The 17471-nt window shown below is 40.9% G+C and overlaps 1 protein-coding gene across 8 annotated transcripts in view; it reads left to right on the forward strand.

Moving 5' to 3' along the window:
* The window catches only part of METTL15 (methyltransferase 15, mitochondrial 12S rRNA N4-cytidine), a 98525-nt gene that overhangs the window by 44498 nt on the left and 36556 nt on the right, over positions 1-17471 (forward strand). For all 8 annotated transcript variants that reach the window (XM_077929813.1, XM_077929822.1, XM_077929803.1 and 5 more), the window contains one exon: positions 2748-2884. In XM_077929813.1, the coding sequence (XP_077785939.1) occupies positions 2748-2884 (137 nt within the window). The remainder of the gene's footprint in view (positions 1-2747; positions 2885-17471) is intronic.

Genomic DNA, 17471 nt, shown 5'->3' on the forward strand with positions numbered 1-17471 from the left:
GCTTCTGGCAAACCAAAGCAGCACATGGAAACGCCGTTTACCTTCCCGCCGGAGCGGTACCTATTTATCTACTTGCATTTCGTGCTTTCGAACTGCTAGGTTGGCAGGAGCAGGGACAGAGCAACGGGAGCTCACCCCATGGCGGGGATTTGAACTGCTGATCTTCCAAACGGCAAGCCCTAGGCTCTGTGGTTTAACCCACAGCACCACCCGCGTTTCTACCCCCTCCCTTAATCTCACCCAACTCCCCTCCATCCCTTCACAGATCCTTAAACCCTGCCCTGGTGGACAAAGGAGAGATGGGGGGAGGGACATGGGAAGATCTGCACAGGCCTCCCACTTGCCCATTCACTGCCAGCCGGCTCACGAGTTGTCTCCCATAAGCAATCAGCAATGGTAGCAACAGGGAGAGTGCTTGCCTGTCATGGCATCTCCCCACTGTCCTGCCTTGTTGTCACTTTCTTCATCCTTGGCCTCTGATGCTGCTGTGGCCAAAGCGGCAGCGACACAATGACAACAGATCAGGATGGTTGATGGGGAACTACCCTGCCCTGTCCTGGCTGTTCCTCTGCAGTTCATCTGGGTCACCCACGCCGCTTGCTTGCTTGCTTACCTACCTGTCTCTGCCTCCTGCCTGCTGTTCCGTCATCACACTGAAGTTGGCATGGCCACCTATCAGCGGCCATGCAAACTGCAGCATGATGACATATTTTGTTACAAAAACATAGTAAGAAAATGGGAAAACGGGTTTGATAAGATTGAATAGCAGAGCATAAAAGCCATACAAATATGTGATCCACATGAGAACAACTCTGTTTTTCACTATAGTGAATCTATTTTCTGTATCTATATTCTGCTGGGGTTTTCTTTTAGCAAATTACCTTTCAGCTGTTTCTTCAATTATGCTATATTAAAACAAAGCATCAGGCCAGTAGAACAGAGCTGTTGATAAATGGCAGAGCATGTGAAATTACCAAAGCAGAACATCTCCATATGCAATATTGGTATCACTTAGTGAAGTAATAGCTGGAAAAAAGAAGTGCAAAACCTGATATTATTCAGCAATTGCAACTTGAGGATTGCTTCTCTTGAGTTGTTTTTAGCACAAGTTGACTTTTTTAAGTCAGTCTTTAAAGAAATACATGCGCATTATGGCATTGTGAGCAACTCAATTTCATGTCTCCAGGTCAGTTCATGTTCTTTAATTGCCTAGTTTGTGAAATACAGTGGTGCCCCGCAAGACGAATGCCTCGCAAGACGAAAAACTCGCTAGACGAAAGGGTTTTCCGTTTTTTGAGTCGTTCCGCAAGACGAATTTCCCTATGGGCTTGCTTCGCAAGACGAAACGTCTTGCGAGTTCTTGCGAGTTTGTTTCCTTTTTCTTAAAGCCGCTAAGCCATTAATAGCCGCTAAGCCGCTAATAGCCGTGCTTCGCAAGACGAAAAAACCACAACACGAAGAGACTCACAGAACGGATTAATTTCGTCTTGCGAGGCACCACTGTACATTTTAAAAATACAGTTAATATGCATGTACTATTGGATTGGCAGTCCTAGGAAAATGCTTAAATTAATATGTATAATCTGGACACAGGAACTTGTTAATAATTAACTTTTCATAGTAGCATCTAGGAGTGTCCTAGAAAGTTATCTACTTACTCTTTTATACAATATATATTAAGTTCTTTATAAGTATCCCTCACAAGGCAATGCACAAGTAGAACTATAGAACTGCAGGAAATGTATGACACATTATCTTAAGGAAGCTCAATATTACAAAGCTAAGTTTATAAGGCCATCTTGAATCCTAGTACTGTAGAGACCAAATGAATGTTAATTAGAAGAGAATTCCTCAGCTGCAGTGTTACCAATGAGAAGACCCTGTCTTGGATGCTCAGCATCTTAACCTATTACATGGATGGACACCTGAGCAGGATATCTGGTGCAGATCTTGGAATACAGTACAGGTGATTCTAAAACTCAAGAGAAGGGAACTTCTGGTTTGTGGACCAAACTATACCTGCCAGCAATCCTAATTTGACATGTGAGACTGGTTTTCCCCAGTCACACCCACTTACCCCACACCAGATGTCATAATGATATCAAGCAGCTGGCAGGTAGGCAGCCCCACTTACCTGTCAAAAGTGGACCACAGAGGGTGGACCACTTCTGCATCTCGCTTGGCAGCCAAATCCAGTTGCCCGCCCTTTCTTAAGGTAATTGTGTTCCACACTGTTTAATGCCTTGAAGGTTAATACCAGTGCTTTGTGTAACCACCATAGTTGTCAGTGCAAAAATATTATTGTGCTCAAACCTTCTGGTCTCATTAGCATCCTGACAGCTGCATTTTGCATCAGTCGAAGTTTCCAAGCCTCATTCAGACGACACTCCACATAGAGCAGATTGCAGTGGTCCTGTTGGGACTATTGTGGCCAATAGCAAATTGTTTGACCTACCACAGCGATCAAACATGACCTCTGAATGGTGAAGTTTCTTTTCCACTTCTTTTGGAAGTTAAGACATCTTCAAGGGTGTGGACTGATGGCAAATGGTTTTTCTGTGAGTTATGTTTTCCATTTAGGAACCTAAGGACTGCTGATGTTGATCTCAAAATGCAAATATACGCATAATGTTTGGGTAAATATGATCAACAATTTAAAGGTTAATAAGCAGAGATGGATGCTAAACTTTAATTCCCCCCTGCACTATTAAGTAAAATAACAAGGTTATTATTTTTCTACCTCTCAGTGTATTCTTGATATGACATTTGGAGCAGGAGGCCATACCAAGGCGCTTATGCAAGAGGCAGCAGATATTAAAATATATGCTCTTGACAGAGATCCCACAGCCTATCAACTAGCTCAGCGGCTTTCTGAATCTCACCCGTGAGTACAATTCATTTCAGGTCTAATATGTTAATAGCATAAGAGTGTGCACACATGCATGTGTTTGCATGACCCCTGGGGGCCTTTCCAACTCTGAAACTCTTTGGTTCTATGATAATAAAATAAAATTAATGATACAAATTTACACCAGATAGTTTGCTCTGGTAGAATATATACACATTACAGGTAGAATTTTGAAAGCAGAATTACATGCCCCAACTTGCATGTGTGTGTGTGTGTGTGTGTGCGCGCGCGCGCTTGCTTTTGTGTGTGTGTGTGCGTGCGCGCGTATATACAGTATAATTTGAATTTAGTGCCTTGAGTTACTGTTGTTACAGCCATGTATACTTCAGCTAATCACCACCGTGGGAGTCTTTAGGCTGAAGGTCAGTTTTTAAAATGCAATAAATAATTTATAAGTTTTGTAAAATAAGTATATTACTTTTATTATTTATTGATTTATTAATCACCTCTACAACTGTCTCAAGGCCGTGTACACTGGAAAAAACATAAACAAAACAAAAAACTAGCAAATGCAATTAAAACAAAAAGGAAACCAAGCAAATAGATGCTCATGGCAAAGTTCCATGTATCCAGTTGGGAAAGCCTGTAAATATGTATTTGGTTGTTTCTGGAATGTGCAGACAGTGGCCGCCTGTTGTGTCTCAACAGGAATGATATTCCACAAAACAAGAGCAGCCACGCTAAAAGCCCTGCTCCAAGTTACTGCAGTGTGAGCTTCTGAGGTCTTTGGAAGCTACAGGAGGAGCTCTCCTGCAAAGTGAAGAGCAACTCCACAAAAGTTCTTTCTTCCCCTTCTGTTGTACTGGAAATATAAGGGATAACTTGTTGTCTTAAGTAACCTGGTCCTGATCTCTAGAGGGCCTCATGTGTTATTACCAACACTTTGAATTTGGCCTGGTAGCAGATTGGCAGCCACTGCAAATCCTGCAAGTAGGGTATTATATACTGTCAGAAACTGAGATATGAAAGCTAGGAGCTAAATGGCCCCTTAAACCTAGGTTATGGGCACAACAACGGAATGTCTAGGCTCACTTTTTTATAACACAAATACAAAGCTGAAAATGAAGGAACTGCAGCTAAAATATTACGTTAATTTTTTCACATGGTCTAGTCCTTCCCCTGCCCACCCCACTAATATTCTTAAGAGGGTCTCTTCTTCAGTCTTCAGAGAATAGCTGGAAGTGAGGAGGCAGGAAAAGGTCCTCCTTTCCTTCTACACAGTTTTAATCTGAAGTGTTAGGCACAGTACTGTGCCCAGAGCTCAGAAACTGCTCGCGCTAATGAAATTCCCAGTCGCAAAATGCCCCTAGAACAATGGGAACACTGTATACTGGCAGTAGTTTGTCCCCAGAGGCAACCTAGCCACCGCATTCTACACTAGCTGCAGCCTCTGGACCAGATCCAAAGATAATCCGACATAGAGCACATTGCAATAATCCAGTCATGAGGTTACCAATGCATGGACAACCATGGTCAAGCTATCCTGATCCAGGAATGGCCATAAAAGTCACTCCTAACCATTAAGGATACCTGAGCCTCCAGTGACAGCTGGAGCCAAGAGCAACCTCAAACGATGCACTTGCACCTTCAGAGAGAGTATAACCCCATCCAGGGAAGGCAACTTACTGACTTCCTAGACCTAGGAATCACTCACCCGCAGAGCCTCTGTCTTGCTAGGATTCATCCACTCCACCCCACCACTGATTCCAGGCACTGGTTCAGGGCCTTCTAAGTCAGTCCCAGTTCCGATGTTTCAGAAAAAAGAGAGTTGGATATCATCAGCATACCTTGGAGAGGGTGCTTAAGGATCATATGTATGGCCCTCCACATCTCACTGTTCCCCAAAGTATTACATAATACATACATAATGTTATTTGTATGCTGCCTTTCCATAGTTAAACCATGCTTAAGGTGGCTTACAACATGAAAAAAATGAAAAATTGCAACATAAAAAAAAATAAAAACATCAAAAAGTACACAACCAAACCAAACAATTTCCACATAATCCATAATAAGATCTAAAATAAAGATACAAACAAGTAATATCAAAACCTGCAAAAGGCGAAAGATTTATACGATCTGAGGAGAAGCCAGAGAATAACAGGTTCGGAATTGCCCAAGAAAGATGTTAATCTATTTTTGTATGCCACAACTGCGGCTCGTATTTTGTTAGCTAAAAAGTGGAAAACTCAAGAATTACCAACAGTAGAAGAATGGCAGATGAAGATGATGGATTGTATGGAGCTAGCCGATCTAACCGGAAGAGTCCGCGACCAGAAGGAGGAGGAACATCACGAAGAATGGAAGAAATTTAATGATTATTTAGTTAAATTTGTTAAGCTAGAATAACTGGAAATAGTGTCCAGATACTTAAAGGGCTTAGGATTGTATCTATGTTAACTGATAAAATAATGTGTTTAATACAAGAAGGAGAAGATTTAAAGATGTTAATGTTTAATTTAAAGGGTATTAAAATTGGGATTTGGGAAACCGTAATAAGGATATGCAATGAAATTCAACTAAGGGGAAACGAGGAAGTCGTTTTACAAAGTAAATAACTGTTATTTTCAATAAGGTTATGATTTATGTTTGTTATGTTTTGTTTGTTTTATGTTTTTGTTTGTCATTGATATTGTAAAAACTAATAAAGTTTTTGCAAAAATATATAAAAAAATATCAAAAACTGCAACAACCCTGCCCCCAACGAAAACCCCTAAACAATTCCCCAACCCAAGTCTTTCTTCAGTAGCCTCAGCTTTATATGGAGTCAGTCAGGGCCTGCAAGGTAGAAAGCAGATCTTCCAGGTCTCACAGCCAAAATCAGTTAGAGACCATAAGTCTCCAGGGAAGGAGCACCCTAATTAGTTCCCACCCCGCCCCTAAAGGGGAAGCTCACACTATCAGAGGCAAGTCATTAATCTAGTACAGGGGTCAGCAACCTTTTTCAGCCGTGGGCCAGTCCACTGTCCCTCAGACCATGTGGTGGGCCGGACTATATTGGGGGGGGGGGGAGAAATGAATGAATTCCTATGCCCCCAAAATAACCCAGAGGTGCATTTTAAATTAAAGGACACATTCTACTCATGTAAAAACATGCTGATTCCCGGACCGTCCATGGGCCGGATTGAGAAGGCGATTGGGCCTCATCTGGCCCACAGGCCTTAGGTTGCCTACCCCTGATCTAGTACAGCCATACCTTGGTTGATGAACACCTTAGCAGTCGAACGTTTTGGCTCCCGAACGCCGCAAACCCAGAAGTGAGTGTTCCGGTTTGCAAACGTTCTTTTGGAAGCCAAACGTCTGGTGGGGCTTCTTCAGCTTCCAATTGGCTGTATAGGTCAGGACCCACCTGTACCCAGACTCTGAACACAAGATTTCCCTCGAAGAGAAGTAGTAGGACCTTACTCCCACAACTCCACCCCAGATGGCCCCTGCCCAAGCTTCAGGCCAGCTGATCCAGGCCTCTAGTCAGTGTCTGCTCTCACTGCTCAGATTCTGTCTAGTCTCGGACTTCTTGCTCAAAAACCTGTGTTAGCTGTTGATTTTCCCATCTTTTGAGAATGGCAGAGTCATATAGCATACTGTTTACACCCAAATTGGTTATTAATGCTGTATGTGGATTTGTTACGGCATGGAATGCTTTGGGTTTTTCCTGGAGTTTAAAGACTCATAATTTTTGAGCAAGCTTAGCCCTTCTTTTTTTTCTAGCTGTGGTCTTCATTAAAGATGCAGTGCTGTTTTAATAAGAAAAGGAAATGGGTCAGGCCCTATTAGGTATTCAGTGTGTGGGTAGGAATCCTTTGACGTGCATTCGGGGGAAGCCTACAAGTTCGGAATTGCTGCAAAGATTCCAGAGCAAAATAGAATTCTGTCAGTTGCAATATATATTACAAATAAACCCTCTTACAGCCACTGAAAGTGAAAGGTTATAAAAGGTGCCTGCAATCTAGCACTTATGTTAGTATCATTGCAAACTAGAAAGGATGAGAAATCTACGCAGATCCTACACAGTGGAGTCAAGTTGTTATAATATACTCAGTTGGAAATGAAATCATACCTTAGATGAAGGAGGAAATAAATTCATCATATATATTGACTGCCTAAAATGTGTGTGCTTTGGTTCAAGGTGAAATTAAGTTTACTGCAACAAAATGAATTCTGATTTGTGTGTGTGTAAAATTTAGAATACAAACCCAGACATGCAAGAGGGAACACCTACAATCCAACTTTGTGCCTCTCTATGTGCATGTTCAGTACATTGGCTTTTGAAATCTTTCTGTGGCCTCAGTTTGGAAGAAATAATTGCAGGCCAGATGTCTACATTGTGCAGAACTGTCTCTTCAACTTGTCGCCTAGTAATACTTGTCTTTCAAAACTGGTTTGTGTAGTTGACCTTACAAATCATTGTGTGAATAACCAGGAAGAAAGCCTTGAGGGGTGCATCGCAATTTTAATCATTTCTAAAAGAAAGGGCCATAGGTCAGTGGTGGTGTAAAATGTGTGTGGAACCTTTTCCAGTCCACGTTTCGCGTGCCTTTCTGAGTAACCTTGTGGCAACCACCAGTAGTGATCAGGGCCAGAGGCAAAAGTGAGTACTACCTTGGTCTTTCAACCAAGCAGACAAGAAACTTTATCTGAGTTCAAGGACATATTCCAACCAGGCAGAAACATGCAAGGGGGCACAAAGCAGGGCCAGTAAGGGGCATGGCCTGGGCTGAGTCCAAACAGCAAGATAGGGAAGTCTGGAAGGTTGCATTTGGCCTTGCATCTGTTCCTCATCCATGGTGTACATCATGTCTCTAGTTCAGGGCTGGACTACAACTCCCATCATCCCTAGTTAGCAGGACCAGTGGTCACGGATGTGGTCCAAAAACAGCTGGAGACCCAAGTTTGGGAAACCCTGAACTAGTTCAATAAATAATATATGCAACCTTTTCCCCACCTCCATGCAATCCAAATTAGGAGGGACTAGGATGCATGCACTTTTTGTTGGGCACCTATCCCCTGCCCCCCCCCCAAATAGTGGCTGTGCCAAAGTTTAGAACTTGTTTATATTATGGAAGTAACTCTGGATATAATGTTAGTTTAGTTGCTGTTCAAGGTTTTTTCCTCATCATCTTGAAATTGCCTTTTTCTTTCCTTCTTTGAGTAACTCTCGGAGAAACACTGCAAAATGACTATATAGTACTGCGTTGTGAATCATGCAAGCCTCTTAAAAAAATTTATATCAAATTTTCCTGTTGGTTGTAGTAGTGGAATTTGACAGCGATTTATGCTGCCATCAGCCAGAACTTACAAGACTGAGGTTTAATGTAATCAGAACTGCCTCTCTCTTGCTAGAGGTCCCCTATAGAACCCTGAGAATGCTGAATTACTTTGTAAGAGGTCCTATAGCTCTATATCAGAACATGGTTTCCCAGTGTCTGAAGAGAAGAGGCGGAATTACCTCAACTAGTATAGATACTCATGACCAAACATATATATTGCACTTTGTGATACTTTGTTTCTTAGTGCTAGTTTTCAAATTATTTATTTGTTTGGAGCTATTTGCAAGTCAGAGAATTATAACATATCAGCTTTAAAAACAATTGGCTTACTAGATTCTAGTCCTGCTAAACAATTATATCTCAGCTTAATAAACTGAGATACGAACACACCTTTTTTTCCATGCACACATCCCCTTTGTTCTTCCCTTCAAACCAGGAAGTCTTTAATTAACCATAAGTTTCTGTTTTGTCTCAACTGGGAAACTATGGTTATCAGCTTCTGAACAAGCTAGGGTATTAATCACAGTTTGAAGCTCTTTTAATATCTTTCCTTGTTCCAAAGCTGGTAACTGCCTTTGCAGTGGTGGCTTATTGACAGTGTAGTAGTAGTAGTAGTAGTAGTATTTATTAATACCTTGCCTTTTCCCCTGACAGGACTGAAGGCAGCTTACAAATAAAAATGAGAATTGCTAAAAATATAGACAAAACAATAATTTAAAAAACAATTGAACTGTGATAGAATTAAAACTATATACACATATAAAATCTGTTTTAAACGGACAAATGATTACATTAAAAACAGCATGATACTAACCCTTCCATTAAAAGCAGTTGGTTCCTAAAAGCCTGTTGGAACAAGAAGGTTTCACTTGCAAATGGACATTACATAGCATGGATGTTCAACAGTCCATAATAGGGAATGTCTTAAAGAAGGGGTGCTCATAAAAATGGGGCTCCTTTTCTGATCTAGAATATATGAAAACCCATTTAGAGCTTATTTCCAGTGTCAGGCTTCATACCTGGAATGTGTGTATGAAGTAGTGTTAGGGAATGTTTCTTTTTTTCTTTTTTCTTTTTTTTAAATTTTTTATTGCGTTTCTTTCCATAGTTTTACAAGTTACAAACAAATAAAATGATTGCAAGAAACAAATTTTTCCTTTTTTTTTTAACAACAAAAACAAACAAAAAACAACTTGGACTTCCCCACCCCTTCCGGTTCTGCGTTCTTTAGATTAACAATGTCAGCATTTTGTTACCTTATTTCGTACCTTATTGTAACTTTCAAATGTTATGTACCCAAATTCAATATATTATATCTCAATTTCAATACCTTTAAAATAAACATAACATGTTCGATTCAAATTGTCTCCTTTTCTCTTTTGTCACTTATTTTACAATTTACTTAACCATAATTGCTAAAGCATAACATTTCCTTATCATGCACTGTCTTAAGATTCATACAGCTTGTAATATTTTTGCAAATAATCTTTAAATTTTTTCCAGTCCTCCTCAATTGTTTCTTTATCCAGATCTCGGATTCTGCCGGTCAGTTCAGCTATCTCCATATAGTCCATCAACTGTGTCTGCCATTCCTCCAGCGTGGGCAAATCTTGTGTCTTCCAGCTCTTTGCAATGAGTATTCTTGCTGCTGTGCTAGCATACATAAACAAAGTTCTGTCTTTCTTTGACATTTTCTGGTCCACCATGCCCAGCAGGAAGGCCTCTGGTTTCTTGGGAAAGGTATACCTAAATACCTTTTTCAATTCATTATAAATCATTTCCCAGAAGGCCTTCACTTTTGGGCAGGTCCACCAGAGATGGAAGAAAGTCCCCTCTGCTTCCTTACACTTCCAACATTTGTTGTCAGACAGGTGATGTATCTTAGCTAGCTTGACTGGGGTCATGTACCACCGGTATATCATTTTCATAATGTTTTCCTTCAAGGCACTACATGCCGTGAATTTCATTCCGGTGTTCCATAACCTTTCCCAGTCTTCAAACATAATATTATGTCCAACATCCTGTGCCCATTTTATCATAGCAGATTTAACTATCTCGTCCTGTGTGTTCCACATAAGCAGCAAGTTATACATTCTAGATAAAATCCTGGTCTTTGGTTCTAACAATTCTGTCTCTAGTTTCGATTTCTCCTCCTGGAAACCAACTTTTTTATCCATTTTAAAAACCTCTTGAATTTGAGCATAATGTAACCAATCTCGCACCTTGTTTTTTAGTTTGTCCTGGCTCTGCAACTTCCAACTGTCTCCAATTTTTTCAATTAATTCCCAATATTTCGGCCAGTAGGCCTCCATATTGGGTCTTTTTCGAGCCTTGGCCTCCACCGGTGATAGCCACCTCGGTGTTTTACTCTCTAATAAGTCTTTGTATTTCGTCCAGACTGCAAAAATTGCTTTTCTGACAATATGGCTTTTAAACAATTTGTGAACTTTAACCTTGTCATACCATAGGTATGCATGCCAGCCAAAAGCATTATCAAAACCTTCCAGATCTAGGACATCGGTGTTTTCTAGCAAAAACCAATCTTTCAGCCAGCAGAAGGCTGCAGCTTCGTAGTACAACCTCAAATCCGGCAGGGCAAACCCCCCTCTTTCTTTTGAATCAGTTAATATTTTATACTTTATTCGGGGCTTTTTGCCCTGCCAGACAAACCTAGATATATCCTTCTGCCATTTTCCAAAACATTCCACTCTGTCCACGATCTGTAGGGTTTGAAACAAAAATAACATTTTCGGCAATACATTCATTTTTATTGCTGCAATCCTTCCCAACAAGGAAAGTTTCAATCTTGACCAGATTTCTAAATCCTTTTTAACTTCCAACCAACATTTTTCATAGTTATCCTTAAATAAATTCAAATTTTTGGAAGACAAATAGATCCCTAGGTATTTCACTTTTTTTACCACATTTAGTTCTGTTTCTCTCTGAAACCCCTCTGTTTCTGTAAGTGTCAAATTCTTGGTCAAAACCTTGGTTTTTTGTTTGTTCAACTTAAATCCCGCCACCCGACCAAACTCAGATATAAGTTCAAGAACTCTTTTTGTACTGGATTCTGGCTCCTGCAATGTCAAAACTAGATCATCTGCAAAAGCTTTCAATTTAAATTGTTTCACTCCGACCTCTATCCCTTGTACCAGCCGGTCCTTCCTTATCATATTCAATAGCACCTCCAGGACTGAAATGAATAAAAGAGGGGATAGAGGGCACCCTTGTCGTGTCCCTTTTTCAATTTTGAACTCCTCCGTCACCACATTGTTCACTATTAATTTAGCCTTTTGCTCTGAGTAAATTGCTCGTAACCCATTTTCAAACCCCCGCCCCACTCCCATCCCTTCCAAGTTTTTCTTCATAAACATCCAAGATATATTGTCAAATGCTTTCTCCGCATCAATAAAGATTAACACCGCCCTTGTGTTTCTGTTAGTTTGTAAGAGTTCCAAAATATCAATGATGTTTCTGGTATTCTCATATAAATGTCTACCAGGGAGAAAGCCTGCTTGGTCTTTGTGAATTACTTCATTTAAAACTTTTTTAAGTCTACTTGCCAAAATGTCTGCAAATATTTTGTAATCCACATTCAGGAGTGAGATGGGACGGTAGTTCTTGAGCTGAGTCTTTTCAGATTCTGTCTTAGGTATCAATGTGATGAAGGCTTCTTTCCACGTTTCTGGTGCCCTCTTCCCATCCAAGATCTGGTTGCATACCTCCAGCAAAGGTTGTATTAAGTAGTCTTTCAAAGTTTTATAGTATTTGGAGGTGAGCCCATCCGGGCCTGGAGATTTGCCTAGTTGCATGTTCTGAATGGCACCTTCAATTTCCTGAGTAGTTATTGTAGAGTTCAAGATTGATCTTTTATCTTGAGTTATCTTTGATAGTCCATTTGTCTTTAAAAATTGATCTATCTCAGATTCTTTCTGAGGCCCCTGTGCGTAAAGTTCTTTGAAATATCTGTGGAAGCACTTCCTGATTTCTTCTGGTTTCTGTACCATCCTTCCTTCAATCTCTAGATTTGTTATCGTATTTAACTTTTGTCTTTTTTTCAGCTGCCAGGCTAGCAGCTTTCCACATTTATTTGCTGATTCAAAGGATCTTTGCTTCATCTGTTTTATTTTCCATTCAATCTCCTGGTTAATCAATTTTGAATATTCTGCTTGATGGAATTTAATTTCTCTCAGCAGCTCCTTTGACTTTGGTTTGGTTCTCAATTTTTTCTCTCCTTGATGTATTTTCTCCAATATTTTATCTTTCTTTCCATTCCAGAGCTTCTTCTTGATTGTATTCTGTTGTATCAGAAACCCCCTCATAACGGCTTTGCTTGCGTCCCAGATCGTTCTTTTTTCTACTGTAGTGTTCAGGTTTATCTCAAAATAGTCCTTTAGTGTTTTTTGGGCCTTTTTCACAATCTCTTGATCTCTTAATAGTGTGTCATTCATTCTCCATCTGAAGGAACTGGATTGAGTTAGTCTGAGTTCTATTTTCAAGGCGTTGTGGTCGGAGCATGTTTTTGGGCAGATTTCCACCTTTTTGGTCTTGGGTGCCAGCCCCCTGGAGATCCAGATTTGGTCGATCCTTGACCAGGACAGGTGGGCCTCAGAGAAGAAAGTTCCTTCTTTACCTAGGGGGTTCTTTGTCCTCCATATATCTATCAAATCCAGATTGTCAGTCATTTCAAAAAAAGTTTTAGGCAGTCTGCCGTCTGATGTTAGATTTTGGTTGTAAGACTTATCCATATGTGTAGACACCACTCCATTCATATCTCCCATCATTATGATGTTAGCGTAGTCCAGATAGTCCAGCAAAGTCTCGTGCAGCTTCTTGAAAAATTCTGATTTCCCGTCATTTGGAGCATAAATTCCTAGTATCAATATTTTTTCTCCTTGGGTCTGAATTTCAATTGCCAAAATTCTTCCATGTTCATCTTTAAATAAAAATTTAGGTGTCAGGCTCTCCTTAGCGTAGATCACCACTCCTCTTTTCTTTACCTTGTCTGAGGAAATAAACTCTTGGCCTAGTCTTTTGTTAACCAAAACTTTCCTGTGGAGCCTGGTCACATGAGTTTCTTGCAAACAAATAATATCCAATTGTTCTTTCTTCAATATGTGAAATAGCCTCCTTCTTTTCTCCGGGGAATTTCCGCCATTTATATTCCAACTAAGTAGCTGCAGAGACATCCTGAACTATTCTGTTACACCTAGAGCGGTGTGTCTTCTTTTTCCTCTGGTTCCGAGGGTATAGGCGTCCCTCCGCCTGCTGGCAGAGTGGGTCCTGGTTTAAGTATAGGCCAATGGGCTGCTGCTTCTTTTTGGAGATCTTCTCCGTGGTCGTGCTGGAACTTTTGTAGGTCCTCTGGCGATCTTATTTTAACCTTCTTCTGTTTGTAAGTAAATGATAGTCCTTGTGGAAACTCCCACCTATAAGGAATTGTGTTGAGTCTCAACAGCTTGGCCAATTCTGAATAGGTGGCTCTCAGATCCAGTAACTGTTTGGGGATGTCTCGGTAGATTTCCACCCTTTTCTCTTGTATCTCAATTGAGTTTTTGAAGTGTAGGCCTAATATTTTGTCTCTCTCTTCTCTTGATCTCAAAGCTATTAAGCAGTCTCTAGATCTGTCTTTTCTTACCAATCTTCCCAGTCGAAAAGCCGATACTATTTTAAAATCACTTTCTTCTTTTAAGCCCCAGAACTTTGAAAACTCTGTTGTCAAAAATCCAATCAAATCTTCTTGTTCGATTTCTGGGATCGCCCTAAGCCTGAGGTTAGTCTCGCGATTTTTCAGTTCCACCAAAGAAAGGTAGGTTTGTTGGTCCCCTATCTGTTTGTGCAGAGGCTTGACTTCTGCTTTAACTTCCTCAACCTCTTTTTTAGCTGATGTTGCAATTTGAACGGCTTCCCCTGCCAATTTGCGATTCTCTTCCGTTGCTCCTTGCAATTTTTCAATTGCTTGGGTGTGTTGGGAAACCTGATCTGTCAATTTCTGGATCGAGGATGTAGCTTGGTCAATTTTTGTTGATTGGTTATCAATTTTTTGATTTAATGCTGACAATTGTTCCAAAACTTGTTTCAGTACTGCCTCTGATCCTCCTGATGCCATATCTTCCTCTTCAGATTTTTCAGGCTTTTCACTTTCTACTTTTTGTGTTGCAAGCACAGCAGGAACTGATAGTCTGCGTCCCTGAGTTAAAGTTGTTTGCAAAAGCTGTGCCTGCTTTTTCGCTTTTTCTTTTTCCTTAGCTTCCTTAGCTTTGGCTGCTCTTGTCTTTCCTGTGCCACTCATCAGTCAATGTTCAAGGTCATATGTTGTAATCCCATGGGAAAGACAAGCCCAAATTTAAAAACAGTCTGGTGAGAGAAGGTAAACAAAAAGGCTTTTCCCAGGCCTTTGTTATCCCAATATCCTCTAGGGGGAGTGCCACCAAAATTTAGTAAGAAGAAGGTAACTTATCCGCCATTAAAGTCCCTTTTGTTCCATTTTTAAAGTCAATTTTAAAAACAAGTTAGTTCCAAAACCCTAAGAAAAAAGTCCTGCAGAGCTCTTTAAAACATTTAACAAAGTTCCAACAAGGTGCCTACAATTGTATCCACTCGAACTAAGTAAGCTCAAAAGTTGCACTTCAGTTACAAAAGTATCTGGAAATTTGTAACAGTTCCGCAGTTAAGCAACTTCGCCCGGCCACCCGAAGATTTGGGGTTAGAGTCTTCCCTCGCCCCTTGGGGGACCGATCCAAGTCAGTTTTAGACTGTATTTTTTCTTTAAAGATAGAATTCAAATGTGCACGAAAGTCCCACTTTAAAGCCTTAAAGCTTCCCTGTTCACAGCGCTTTCCGCTCTTTGAACCGTCTGCTTTGATCTTGTAAGCAGTGCCGGAAGACGGACTTCCTCTTTCTCGTCTCCCGGTTTCAGCCAAATTTCTTCAAATTATTTTAACAAATCTTAAATCCTTACTCACGGGTTTGCTGTTTCAGACTGGTATTTTTGGAAGAAAGGTCAGCGCTCATCCGTGACAGCCGCGCGGCTTCGCCTCCGCAGAAAGAGCGATGAACTCACAGCACCGCTCCCCCTCCTTCACTCCGGAGCCCCTTACGGGGTTCCTTCCGCGAATTTGGGGTCGCTCCAGGTGCCCGCCGAGTCCCACGGCCACGGACTCACTCTGTCCGTGGTTTGTCTTGATGGGTTGCCGCTGCGCCGTAGCGAAACAACCCTTTTCTGCGGTGCCCCTCTTCAGAGCTCGAAGAGGTCCGCCATCACGGTTTCGCGCCGCCTCCCTGTTAGGGAATGTTTCTGTGCATATGTAGAGTGGGCATATTTCCCTCATCTCTGGACAACTGTTTCACACATCTGCCCATAAGAGGTACGTCTTTTGCACTAGACTTCCTTGTAGGTACAAAGCCTTGCACTTCAGAAAGACAGAAAGAAAGAAAGAAAGAAAGAAAGAAAGAAAGAAAGAAAGAAAGAAAGAAAGAGAGAGAAAAGGTCTTTAACTGCTTAACATATGCCCCCTTTAATACTTGCCATTCCCTCCTGCCTAATGACTCTAATACTGTTTTTGTTTAAAAACTTCCTCAACCATATGTGGGGAAGACTCCTGAGTTAGTACTATGAAAAATCTCCTAAGTAAGAAGCCAAATATATGATGACTTTCTCCTTAAGCACTATGCAAGTAGTTAAGCAATTTCCTACCAATCATTTAATGTGAAGTTTGGCCATTATTCCCCTTTTCCTTTTTGTCAGGTATTATATGTTATGTGCTTCACACTGAATCAGTCCTGAACTTGTTCTTCCTTCATTTCCATTCATAACATCGAACGAACCAGTTCTGGCCTTAGTATTGTCTTCAGCTGATGAGTCACCAAGCCCTCGACTGTGTTGGATTTCAGAATGTGCTAGTTAGTACCCTCTTGAAATCAGAAAAATACTGAAGAAATATTCTTCCACTTTCCTTCAGATAGGGAGATCTCAAAAGCTTCTTAAACTTTGCCAAGATTTCAAGTATGGCTATTTAATTCTTCCTGGAAGAAAATAATTTCACTGTAGCTTCCTCAGTGCTTTGTGTTGTGTTGTCTTACATTTTCAGTATAATTATCCAAGGTTCTTACCACTGTATATGTAATTAGAATTATGCCTGTTTCCATATATTTTCCAATTGGAGAATGTGTTTCACACATGTTCATAAATGGGAGCAGATAGGTGGTTTATAAAAGTCTAGATGTGTGGGAAATGGCCCTGGAATTAGAACTCTGTTTACATTGATTTGGCATTTTGGTATGTTTTCGCTTCAGCGAGGCTCCTTTGTCCTAGCCATCATTTCTTGAATGCAACTCTCTTTGCTGCCTGGGACTAGTTGTACCTGCTGAGGCTACTGCAGTATCAATTAGAGATTAGACATAAATAAAACTAGAACTGTTGATACTGTAATGCTGCTATACAAATCTATGGTGCGACTGTGTTTGGAATTCTTTGTACTTTTCTGGCTACTTCACCTCAAAAAGGATATTGTAGAGCTTGAAAGGGTTCAGAAAAGGACAACCAAAATGATCAAGGGGATGTAGTGATGCCCCATGAGGAATGTTTAGAGAAAAGGCGCAGAAGAGGTTACATGACATGGCATGGAGAATATTGACAGAGAAAGGTTGTTCTCCCTCTCAATACTGGAAGTCCAATGAAGTTGAATGTTGGAAGATTTGTTGTTGTTGTTGTTTAGTCGTTTAGTCGTGTCCGACTCTTCGTAACCCCATGGACCAGAGCACGCCAGGCACTTCTGTCTTCCACTGCCTCCCGCAGTTTGGTCAAACTCATGCTGGTAGCTTCGAGAACACTATCCAACCATCTCGTCCTCTGTCGTCCCCTTCTCCTTGTGCCCTCCATCTTTCCCAACCTCAGGGTCTTTTCCAGGGAGTCTTCTCTTCTCATGAGGTGGCCAAAGTATTGGAGCCTCAGCTTCACGATCTGTCCTTCCAGTGAGCACTCAGGGCTGATTTCCTTAAGAATGGATAGGTTTGATCTTCTTGCAGTCCATGGGACTCTCAAGAGTCCCCTCAGCACCATAATTCAAAAGCATCAATTCTTCGGCAATCAGCCTTCTTTATGGTCCAGCTCTTGGAAGATTTAGGACAGATCAAAGAAAGTACTTCTTCACACGGTGCATCAACTGTGGAACTTGCTCCCACAGGAGGCAGCGATGCCCATCAACTTAGCTAGCATTAAAAGAGGATTGCACACTTTAAAACCCTTGCCTGATGATGTTTTTTGTGTTGTTTTTTTTTTTTTAAATGTACGTTGC

This window comes from Podarcis muralis, chromosome 1, assembly GCF_964188315.1.
Source record: "Podarcis muralis chromosome 1, rPodMur119.hap1.1, whole genome shotgun sequence".
In the NCBI taxonomy this organism is placed as follows: domain Eukaryota; kingdom Metazoa; phylum Chordata; class Lepidosauria; order Squamata; family Lacertidae; genus Podarcis; species Podarcis muralis.